Below are 12672 nucleotides of genomic sequence, written 5' to 3'. Positions count from 1 at the left end.
CTGCTAGGCAAGTTAGCCTTATGGAGCGCCAGGGTTCCAGGATCTTTTCGACTGAATGAAAAAAGAGAGAATAATAGTCCGTGGAAATCACAATATATGACCTTGAGTTCCAAAAAACGTTGCAGAAAAAAATTAACGTCAGAAGCAGAGTAAGCATTGGATGTCATTCTAAACCATCTGGGGAAACGAGATTTTCTCTTTTCATTTGGATGTTTTTTAAATGAAACATATTATTTCATCAGAATTTGTCCTTGTTTTGCCCGTAATTCAGATATAACTTGTTTATAGAGCCAGAGCTCAAAACTCTCAGTTGTCCACAGGAAACAAAATTCTGAACTGACTGATCAGAGAGGCTTCAGAGCCAGGTCTTCTTTCCTGGCATCTTCCTGACTGCTCTTACCTTCACGGTATTAGAAGAGCTCTGTCTCATCACAGGACCAGCCCAGTTAGTGTAAATCTAGACTCATGTAGGGAATTGGCCTTGGCCAAAAGACAGATAGACCTGAGAATCTGGCATGTGGGAGGCAGGTGTCAGAGTTGTGTTTCTGTTTTGTTCTTTGCATATATTCTGTTCATCTTCCTTTACCTCCAGGAAAATGTAAAGCTATTATCAGGAAATCATCCTTAACCCATGTCTAGGAATTTAGATTCTAAGAATTTTAATTGAGCAAATTAGTACAAGTAAATTATGATCCCATGGTATGTGTATATCTAACTTCATTAATTTATTCTATAAAATATCATTCCTAGTTGTTGCTACACCAAGATCAAATGGTGCAAAAAATAACACTGGATTGCATAATGACATATAAACATCCACATATCCTCCCTTACAGGTAAGTTATTTGAAGCTAAAGAAATACTTGGGGGCTGATTTTTAATCTTTCTACCAGACATCTTCTTATAAAGTAATTTTATAAAGGCCTAGGAAATTCCCTCCTTTCTGAGGTGATCATAATGCTATTTTCAGGTAAGAAATGAAAACTGGAAGTATATTTGTTTGTTAAGAGTGCTTCTCCATAGATAATAAGGTAGGAGAGAGAATATTAATTGGAAAGTATGTGTTGAGGTGGCTATATCATTTCTTCTTGCTTATACAATGTCATAAAATCTTGGTGATTACTTAGGGAGTCATCATAATCACACCCTAAGAACTGAAGAAAGCTTTCATATTATGCTTTTATAAACAGCTGAATTATTGACTAACCCCTTATAATCCCTTTTACCTTTTAAAATTTGAAAACTTGCCATTTTGGAAGGTATTTGTGTGAAGACTTTCCTTTATGGATGTCAACTACAGTATAAACTATTCTTAATACCTATTTCATTTATATATGTATAGTACTCTATTAATTATATTTTTTAAAAAAGTATTATTGATTAAGTGATGATTTCTGCTGAATTCTATTTTTAAAGGGAAAACTTACAAAGATTGCTTGAAGACAGAAGCTTTAAGGAAGAGATAGTGCATTTTAGCATTTCTGAAGATAATACAGTAGTGAAAGCAGCCCACCGAGCAGATCTGTTTCCTGTTCTGATGAGGTATTTATACACTTTCAAAACTGATTTTTTAAAAGTTGGTCACAAAAACAATTGTGAGTATCGTATTATGATTCAGCAATTGTAATGGAATATTTCATTTTGACTTTTATTTAATTATTTACTTTTAAAATTGGTTTTGGGGAAGTCAAATTGTTATAGAGACTTATTTTAAATATTTTGTCCCTAACATGAGAAAGGATCTTGCCATGGTGTTATTTTAATAATACTGTTGAAATTAAATCCAATATTTCTCTAAGGTTTGCTATTGAGAAATAGTATAAATAATTCATTCGTTTGGTATGTAACTAATTATGAGCTATAAAAACTATTGATTTGTTTTATTTAACCATCCATGTTACAAAACTTTATTACTAGTTTTCATTGGATTTTCTGGGTCAAAAAATAATAGTGAATAACAGTCATCGGTCAGATTGTTAGTCCCCTGTTTCAATACCCTTTGAGACCCCATTATACTGAGAGTAGCAAAGGGAATCCTTACTACGCCTTTAAGGGCCTGGTATGACCTAGGCCAGACCCCCCTCTAACTACACCTCTTCCATTTACCACCCCACTCAGAGCCCATTGCACAACCTTTCTTCACAATACTTAGTCATCCAGCATAGCCTCTTTTCTTATTGTGTATCTCCCTTGCTAGAAGGCAAACTCCATGGCTCTTAGTAAATAGTGGTCAAATGAATTTTGTATTCTCTTTTATGATATAAATCCCTCTTTCTCTGTTTTTTAATTTACGTATTCCTTACAGAGCCTAGAAGAATTAACTGTGGTAGTAGTGGTTGTGGTTATCCTTGTCTTGCTACTGGCTTTAACAGTAATGGTTCTAAAGCAGTCGTTCTTAAAGTGTGGTCTGCTCCTTCTTGGTGGGGGCTGTCTCAGAGATGCTCTCAGGAGGTCCACGAGGTTGAAACTTTTTTCATAATACTACTAAGACATTACCTTTTCCATTGTGCTAACATTTGTGCTCACCAGGCAAAAGCAATGATGCGTAAAACTCCGGGTGCCTTAGAATGAATCGGGACAGTGGCTCCCGACTGTGCTAGCCATTCTTCATTGCCACAGACCTGGAGTTTAAAAAAATAAAATAAAAACCTGGTTTCATTCAATGCCCTTAGATGAATCTTGAGCCTTGAGTACTTGTCTTTTTATTATTCTATATGCAAAAATGGGAGGTATGCATAAGACACTTCTGCTGCTCACTCATTCCCATGGAATTTTTTTCATGTTTTCCAAGTAACTGATGCATGTTACAGGATCATTCATGGGTAAAGATCTGTTCAAAGTGCAAGATAGGCAGATGGATTTTAATGTAACAGAGTTCACAGAGTTCACTGATACGGTTTCAGATCCCACCTTGCAACCAGCCTTTAAGAAACTGCTTCCTGTTGAGGTTTGGTGTAGTATCAAAGTGGAATATCCACAGTTATCTGAAAGTTTATAAAACATTTTTCTCTTCTACAACTACATATCTGTGTAAGGCTGGATTTTTTTCAACCACAATATGTTGTAACAGATTGAATGCAGAAGCAGATATGAGAATTCATTTATCTTCTAATAAGCCAGGCAATAAAGAAATTCGGAGGAAAAAAAAAGTAAAACAATGCCTCTAGTCTCACTAATTTTAGGAGGGACAGGTTTGGAATATATAGAACTAATTTTTATTAGAAATGTTACTTTTGCTAACTTGTTTTAACCTGTGCTATGATAAATATCAATAGATAAAACTCACGTATACAAAAGCTCTCCAATAATTTTTAAAATTGAAAAGGGATCCTAATATTGAAGAGTTTGAAAACCATTCTCTTTAAATTTTGAATGTTAAGTCAGTAGTTTTATCATGCTAAGAAAGTAGCTTTTATTACTATGTTATTTATATTTCTGCTAAATGGATGTTGAATTTTATTAGAATGACTATTAACCATGTATTAAAATGATCATATTAACTTTTTTCTATGAGCTATTGATCTGTATTAATCTAATAGATTTTACTAATGATTCTTTCTTGCATTCCTGGGATAATCCTTATTCAGCTTTAATATCGTTTTAATGCAGCACTGGGTACTGTTTTCAGAAATGTTGTGGGGTGTTTTTCCCCCAGTTATTTATTTATTATTACTGAAGTATTTATAATATTGTGTTAGTTTCAGATGTGCAGCAAAGAGATTCAGTTATACAGTTTCCTGTGCTATACAGTAAATCCTTGTTGCTTATCTATTTTATGTATAGTAGTTTGTATCTGTTAATCCCCAACTCCTAATTTATATTCCTCCCCCTCCCTTTCCCCTTTGGTAATCGTAAGTTTGTTTCCTATGTCTGTGAGTCTGTTTGTTTTGTATATAGATTCATTTGTATTATTTTTTAGATTCCACATATAAGTGATATCATTTAATATTTGTCTTTGTCCGACTTACTTCACTTGGTATGATAATCTCTAGGTCCATCCATGTTGCTGCCAGTGGCATTATTTCATTCTTTTTTATGGCTGAGTAATATTCATATATATATATATATATATACACACACACACACACACACACACACTATATATATATATACACATATGTTTATATATACACACACACCACATTTTCTTAAACCAGTCATCTGTCGCTGGACACTTAGGTTGCTTCCATGCCTTGGCTACTGTAAATAGTGCTGCTATCAACATTGGGGTGCATGTGTATTTTCAGAAAAATTAGAGTTTTCTCTGGATATATGCCCAGGAATAGGATTGCTGGATCATAAGTTAGCTCTATTTTTAGTTTTTAAGGAACCTCCATATTGTTCTCCATAGTGGCTGCACCAATCTACATTCCTACCAACAGTGTAGGAGGGTTCCCTTTTCTCTACACCCTCTCCAGAATTTATTATTTGTAGACTCTTTGATGATGGCCATTCTGACAGGTGTGAGGTGATACCTCATTGTGGTTTTGATTTGCTAGAAATGTTGTGTTTTTTGTTTTTAGGCATTATTGGTATGTAGTTTATTTCTCTTCCTTAATCCATCTTGATATCACAACTATACCACCTTCATAAATGAAAAAGGACTGTTTCCTTCTTTCTCTCTGCTGTGAAACTATATCACGGGGATTGTTTTTCCTTGGAAGTTTTAAAAATTCATCTGTAAAACTATGTGAGCTCCAAGTTTACTGATTTATTCATGGTTTCTTAAGTTCCTTTTGCTTATTTACATGTGTGTTTTTGCCAGAAAATTACCCATTTAATTGAAATCTTTCCAGTTTCCTTATTTTACTTATAGTTATGCTCTTATTTTACTTCCTTTTAATCTATATATTCTTGTTTTCATTTTTCCTTGATTAGACTTACCTCTGGCTTGCCTAGTTTATTGCTTTTTTTCTCTTCCAAAGAACCACCTTCTAGCCATTGTCTTTATTTCCTTCTTCCTGCTTCCCTTAGCCTTGTGTTTGTTGTTGTTATTTTAAATTTCCATATTAAATATCTAATTTTTATTTTCATTCTTCCTTGTTTTAGAATGTATCCATTTAAATCTGTTGAGTTACTATTGTAGCCTTTCAGGAAAATGAAACAACTGTGTTTTAGGGTTAATGTGCAGATAAATAATGTTTTAGGATGAACGTGCAAACAAATAATATTCTTTGGACTTTTTAGAATTTTGTATGGCCGAATGAAGAATAAAACTGGGAGTAAAACTCAGGGGAAATCTGCTTCTGGCACCCGCATGTCCATCATTCTGAGGTTCCTCGCTGGGAGCCAGCCTGAAGAGATCCAGATATTCTTAGACCTGCTGTTTGAACCTGTGAAGCACTTCAAGAATGGTAGCTATCAACTAGCTGCTGCTCTGCATGCATGTTGTCTGCTCAGACCTCTGCTGTCTCAGGCTGTTTCCCACGCTCTTGGGCATCTTTCTAAGGGGGTCACTCTTCCTAATCTCGAAGGTGGTCTTTTTGCTGACACGCAGTTTTTTTAAAACTTTGATTGAATTAGGTGGAGCTAACAAATGATCCCGGGGATTATCGTCATCCCTGTGCTAATAAGCCCCTGATTACAAAATGTGTATTTTTTGTTGTTACTGTACATTTAGGCCATTTGAAAAATGATACTTATCCATAGGCGATGAATAAGTTTCTCCTTAGAAGCTTAAAGCATGCTGCAAAATTAATCTTAATTGTCTTGGCATGTATTCATTCACTGAATCGTTCATCTGTTGCATAATGATTTGTTGAATACCTCCTGCACCCCAGACACTCTGTTGAATATAGAAAAATGAATATTTGTAATCTCTGCTCTCAACCTCACGGTCTAAACAAAGTGGATTAGTAAGTGTGTACAATGAGCTGTGATGCTCTGTGGTATGTTCTCCAGTATGCGATCTTAGTAATTAATAGTGATAATAATGGCTAACATTTACTGAGTTCCTACTTCATGCCAGACATTATGACAGGCCCTTTACGGATAACTCAGTTGACTGTTAAAACGGCCACATTAGGTTTCAGTACTTGGTTGCCCCCATTTTATACATAAGGAAACTGAGGCTTAGAGAGGTAAGTGTTTTGCCCATGGTGAACCTGGTATTTGAACACAGATCTTCCCGACCATAGTACCTCTGCTCCAGTCTTAAAATTGCTTTGTTTTGGGCAAACATAGATATTTATTTATAGGGTAATGTGTTGCTTCCCCCCACCACCACCTCGGGGGGTGGGGGAGGGGAGGGGATAATAGATATAGCTGTTAAAAGGTTTTCATTCAGTGTAATATGGCCCTGTAAAGGAAGCTGGCTGTAATGAATAGAAGAGTTTTTGTTCAGTGTTAATAGTCTCTGTTGTAAGAGGGTAGCTATTAATGATACCTTATGGATAGACTGTTTTGGTGTATGAATCAGTAAGCTCATGATCTCATACCAGTTGGTTTGAAGTAAAGCTCAAGCAATAACAATTCAAGTCTTTTAAGTAAATTATGAAATCAGTATGGTACCTGTTTATAAAGGACCATTGTTTTATTTATTTATCAGGGGCTGCAAGAGAAATAAAACACTTGATTCTCAGCCTTAAAGGAGCTTATAATGTAACAAGACATTTTCCTTGAAACTGCTGAAGATAGCATAGTCCATGAAAGCTGAGAGGGAGAAAGTGTGTGGAAAGTTGATAGATGGAATAAAACGGAATTCCTTAGATTTTGAGGAATAGTATAAATAGGGTGAGAATTGGGCTTAGAGGCTTAGTTCTGTCACAAGTTTCTTACTTTCCTTTACTCCTCAGTTTCCTCATCTATAAAATGATAGCAGTAAAAGCTATCACATCTAGCTCATTGAATGTTGGGTAAGAATCAAAAGGAGAAAAAATACAAGTAAAGTACATTATCATCTGTAAATCATTATAACAGTAGAAAATGCTGTATTATTGAGGGAAAGTGAAAGGAAGCTATAATTATAAATAGTAACAAACTAATATTTCCCTTCACATGCTATCTCTGCTCCTCTCTGTTTCACTAGGAGAGTGCCATTCTGCTGTCATTCAAGCAGTAGAAGATTTGGATTTGTCTAAAGTTCTTCCTTTGGGTCGTCAGCACGGTATCTTAAATAGCCTTGAGATAGTATTAAAGAACATTAGTCATCTGATCAGTGCATACTTACCAAAGATTTTGCAGATACTGCTCTGCATGACCGCAACTGTATCCCACATCCTTGATCAACGAGAAAAGGTGAGAGAGATTCACTTTACACGCTTTCTTCTTGTGTAAAAGTCTATGTCTTACTTGGGAAATTGGTTGGGGCCTGAATATCTAACATCCTTCTAGGTTAATTCTTTCTTATGTAAAGTATCTCTTTATTTATTTTTTTAAGTATTTTTCTTTCTTTTTTTAAATTTAATTTAATTTCTGTATTTATTTATTTTTGGCTGTGTTGGGTCCTCGTTGCTGCGCGTGGGCTTTCTCCAATTGCGGCGAGAGGGAGCTACTCTTCATTGCAGTGCGTGGGCTTCTCACTGCAGTGGTTTCTCTTGTTGCGGAGCACAGGCTCTAGACACGCGGGCTTCAGTAGTTGCAACGCGTGGGCTCAGTAGTTGTGACTCGTGGGCTCTAGAGTGCAGGCTCAGTAGTTGTGCCTCACGAGCTCTAGAGCGCAGGCTCAGTAGTTGTGGCTCACAGGCTTAGTTGTTCTGCGGCATGTGGGATCTTCCCAGACCAGGGCTCGAGCCCGTGTCCCCTGCATTGGCAGGCGGATTCTTAACCACTGCACCACCAGGGAAGCCCAAGCATCTCTTTAAAATGGCCTTCCCTATAATGGGAATCTTCACTGTTATAAATATTTATGAATAGCTAGAAAATGCAGATTATAGCAAGCATCTATTTTAAAAGGAGGTGAAATGGTAGGGAGGGAGTTAGTTCTGTATACATCTCAGAACAAAGTCAGAGGTAGTTGAGCTGATGTGTCTTAGATCTTAATTTCAGGAACCTAAAAGTGTAGGACATCTTCTAACTCTCATTTAATTCAAAGTGGTTGGAGAATGAATAGAATACTGTTAGCACTGTCCTTGTTATTTTGAGACAGAGTTTCCCAGACCTCTTTTAAAGGTAAATGCTTGCCTATTGTAAGTGCAATGTTTTAAATAAAGGTAAGTAGCAAGATCAGGCAAGACAAGTCAGCTAGCTAACTGCCAGGAGGCTTCATGAGTTGGTGCTTAGGAAATGTTTTCTGAATTATATTCAAGACAATATATTTATGTTTTGTTGTATGTGGACATAAGTATACACATTGGAGTTTAGGGAAACTTAATGTTTTTATGGACTGACTGAAGGCTTGTTGGAGAAAATGGGACTTGAAGTGAAAACCCAGACTCAGATGTCTGCTGTCGATTCTCAGTTAATGACAAATAGGCACAGTTTTAATTGGCTACAATTCATCTCAGCTGTTTTAGGGATATGCCTGATGAACTGCCTCTCAGATACATAACTAAAAATTGACAGCCGAAGTTCTACACTGCTTTTTCAGGCTATGCATGGATATCAATCTGCTTTAGTAATGAAATGATATTCTCTGGTTAACAAGACCTACAGACTGAGAATATACCTTCCATTTTGGTAGGCACTATTTTATTTTCATCATTTATTCCTTCAACAAATGTTAAATGAGCCCCTACTGCTTGTCAGGCACTGTACTAAGCATTGGGATGAAGCAGCAAACAGAAGTTCCTGTCCATTTAATTATACAGTAAATACTTATTTCACACCTACCATCTCCCAGACATTGTTGTAGGTGGAGAACGAGATGGTAAGGACTCCGTATCTTGGGGAAAAGATTATAGATAAATACAAAAGTAATCAGAATAATGCCAGATGGTAAGTTCTAAGAGGAAAATAAACTCAGGAGCCTCCTCTGCAGATCTCTTAAAATCCTTCTCTGTGTCGCTGTCTCTTCTCCAGTACTCTGCTCTGTGACTTCTAGCCACCTTGGCCTCCCCAAGTCACACAACTGTCTCCTCATTTTAAGAAGATTGTTGGGCTCTTCCTTTCCACACCAAGGCCTGAAACTCTGCAGGCAGGAAGCTGGGGACTGTGTAGGACTCATCTCATCTGTTTCCCCTCTCTCAGGGATTACTGTCCTCTGTTGCCTGCTGTCCAGTGTCCAGAAATCATTGTTTCATATATTCTATTCAGCTTTTTAGTGTCTTGAGAGGGGAGGACAAAATCTGGTCCCTGTCACTTCATCTTGACTAGAAGCAGTAAAACCACGCGAAAGGAGCAGGCAGAACAGTCCTCTGACTTAACACAGGGCTGGGAACAGCTCGTGTTCCCAACAGCCAGAGCAGAAACCTCATGAGACCTGGGGCATCAGGGAGAGTCCTTGGAAGGGGATTGCCTCAGTAGTGGAGCCAGATTAGCCCAAGCATAAAGGCTGCTATGACACCACTAACAAAGCTTAAGAAGATCAAACATTTTCCTAATAAATTAACTGCATCCCTGTTCAGAAACTTTTAGATGATTTAAATGAAACTAGAACTCACAGTGTCTGACATCTAGTCAGGTATTACCAGGCATGCAAAGAAAGGAAGATTTTGCTCATAATGAAGAGAAAAACCAATGGATAGAAGCAGACCCAGAAATGACACAGGTAGTAGAATCAGACAAGGACATTAAAACAGCTGTTAGAAATACACTCCATATATTCACAGAAGTAGAGGAAAGCATGAGCATGTTAGGGAAAGACATGAAGCTGTAAAGAATTTAAAATGAGGGAATGTGGTAGGAAGTGACCCATCTGGAGGTGGATGGGTGCTGCTCTTACTAGGGTGTTCAGGGCCACCTCTAAAGAGGTGATATTTGAGCTGATGCCTCCCCAGACAATGGAAGAACATTTCAGGCAGAGAAAATGACTAGTAGTACAGAGTCCTGAGGTGGAACATTCTTGACACATCCTGAGAAGAGACAGGAGGCTGAGGTGGCTAGAGCACAAGGAGCGAGATGTGTAAGATGAGATCAGGAGGTGGGTAGGGGCTCGTAGGCTATGACGAGGAGCTGGATTTACTCTGAAGTGTACTTGGAAACCTCTGAGAGGTTTGAAAGCAAGGGAATGATAAGGTCAGTTTGATGTTCCAAAACTTATCGCTTTGCTTTGTGGAAAGAGGCTGTGTAGGGCCAGGAGGGGAAGCTGAAAAGGGGTCTTAGAAGTTTTTTTGTCTGTGTTACATGAGAGCTTCAGGGCCATAGGGAGAATTGTGTGAGAATTTTAGTTTTTACCTTATAGTGAGGGATAGTGACTACCTATACATGGCTATGTTAAGTCATGAAACGTTACAGGTTGTATAAACCCTCTGTAAGTCCTCTGACTTTCTGGTTAACTTAGAAGACGTTACTCAGGAATGCAGTCTTTCTCCTGAGTCAACAATCAGTAACTCAAAGGATCATTTATGTAATTTCACAGTTCATTAGACAGTGAGGTGCTAGCCTTCCAGACACGTAGAGCTTTCTTTTCTGTTCTTTTCTTTTTTTTTTTTTTAATTCTTGGACAAGTCCAAGGAATTCCTTGAGGTTCTGTAATGGATTATTGCACGGTAATATGCTCAAGTGAGTTAAAGTTCTACATTTGTGTGTTTGAGCTAAGTTACACATTTACTTTTTTGTATCTTTCAGATCCTCCAGGGCATTGACTGACACTGAAATAGGTGTCTTGAGGGTTCTTGAGGGTCCTTATGGTTTGGGTTTGTTTTTGTTTTGTTTTGTTTTTGTACATTTAAGCAATGAGGTACTTCGTGAATGTCCATAAACTCAGTCACATGGACTGTTCCTCTAGGAATTAAAGCCTCCAGTTGCTCATTTTCAGGACTTTTCTCCAGTTTACTCAACAGTTACTGAGAAGCCTGGGCAGCTGGTTACAGAAGAGAAGAGTACATGCAGATCCTACTTGATTGGATGGGAATAGGGGAAAGGGCGGGGTCTGATTTGGTGTCATGTTTGCCAAGGTTAGTTTCTTACTACTCCGGGGGATCATGATACCATGCTTTTTCAAATATCCGTAATAGTTTCTGTTTTTCACCAAACATGATCTAGCAGATCATGAAAATATTGCCAGTAGAATTGAAGCAGAACAGAATGACTTGTAATTGTGTCACCTTCTTATGCTTGCCTGTCGTCTCCTCTCTTTGTAACTTGTATAATGAGATAATTAGCTAAAAGTGAATGTTAGAAACTTGATGGGTATGTGAACTATCATGATTCCTCAGACTTTTGCGTAGCAAAGCAATGGCATCCTTGTTCATGTTCTCTTGAATTTAAAATGTACAGTTTCAGAAAAGTAAAACAATGTAGAATACAAAACAGCTGTTCCCACTGAGATTTTGTTTTTCCCTAAGGACACAGTGTGATTTTACTGGGCCTGATAATAGAACACATCTCACCATTTGGTTTTCTTAAGTATGCTTTCCCCTCTTGTTCAATAAGAAAAGCAATATGACTTACTCAGTTGACGTTTCCATGTGGATCAGAGCTTCATAACAGGATCCCAGCTTGATTCTTCACCACCTGAGCAGGAGTGCCGCCCTGAGGAGTCAAGAATAAAAGCGATATCTTTTTAATAGAAGATCTTTATTTTACAGATACAGCTGAGGTTTATTAACCCACTGAAAAATTTAAGACGTCTTGGAATCAAAATGGTAACTGATATCTTTTTGGATTGGGAGTCCTATCAGTTCAGAACAGAAGAAATTGATGCTGTATTTCATGGTGCAGTTTGGCCCCAGGTAAAGCTTGATTTCTCTGTTCTGCCTGGATACCTTTTGCTTTTTCCTTTAATACTGCTTCACCAGCACAGTCTGCACCCAGCCACGAATGCTAATCCGGGTCTTTTCTTTCACATCAAGCCTTTCTTTGCTTCTGCAAGTTTTAGAACACTTTTCTTTGCCTCCACTACCACCTAAAGCTCCAGAGCTAGTTTCTCCAATACCATAGCGTTTACACTTAAGGCTAATTTGAATATGACTGTTGTCTCTTAAGCAAATGTAACCTAACTTTTGTAGCACCTCACATAGTATGCCTCTGGGTTTTGACAAGCGTGAGGGAAAATACACAGGGTTTTTTCTTATTTCCTTGTTTGATTTCTCTGGTTGTCCCCACTTGGTGATGATAACTGGTGTAGTTATAGCTAAGACTGTAGGAGAGACTTGATTTTAGGAAAGATTTCTCACTATTCAGTTTGTCCTTTAAATGTTTATCTCTTGGCTCTTTTATCCTCTGGTGTGATTTCTGTTCTTGTTCTGCTTTTCAGTTGTTTGGTTTTTTCCTACAGTCCTGTGTATGTTCTTATTTTGTGTTCTGTTTTTATTTTGTGTCCTAGATCAGCAGGCTTGGATCTGAGAGTCAGTATTCTCCTACTCCTCTGCTGAAGCTAATTAGTATCTGGTGCAGAAATGCAAGGTATAATCTTTTTTTTTTTTGCCTTTAAAAAGGGCAGTGTTTTAGACTAACTGGTCAAGGGAACTAGTAATGTAATTTATGCTCTTTCCACACAGCGACCTACTTTCAGTGCAGTTAAAAAGAATAAGGCAGTTGAATCTCAAAATACGTAGTTTGAAGAAAAATACAAGTTGCTAAATAATAGGTGTAGTGTGTTCCAGGAAAAATGCTTTTATATGTGTATGTATG

The 12672-nt window shown here is 37.5% G+C and overlaps 1 protein-coding gene across 1 annotated transcript in view; it reads left to right on the top strand.

Annotated features, from left to right (window-relative positions):
• UTP20 (UTP20 small subunit processome component) overlaps positions 1–12672 on the top strand; it is a 94742-nt gene that overhangs the window by 41772 nt on the left and 40298 nt on the right. The window contains exons 24-29 of the mRNA XM_030856260.2: positions 751–836; positions 1417–1542; positions 5188–5354; positions 7028–7236; positions 11628–11771; positions 12365–12444. Coding sequence (XP_030712120.2) covers positions 751–836; positions 1417–1542; positions 5188–5354; positions 7028–7236; positions 11628–11771; positions 12365–12444 — 812 coding nt within the window. The remainder of the gene's footprint in view (positions 1–750; positions 837–1416; positions 1543–5187; positions 5355–7027; positions 7237–11627; positions 11772–12364; positions 12445–12672) is intronic.

This window comes from Globicephala melas, chromosome 10 (assembly GCF_963455315.2).
Source record: "Globicephala melas chromosome 10, mGloMel1.2, whole genome shotgun sequence".
NCBI lineage: Eukaryota > Metazoa > Chordata > Mammalia > Artiodactyla > Delphinidae > Globicephala > Globicephala melas.
This window is presented reverse-complemented; position numbering and strand designations above follow the sequence as displayed.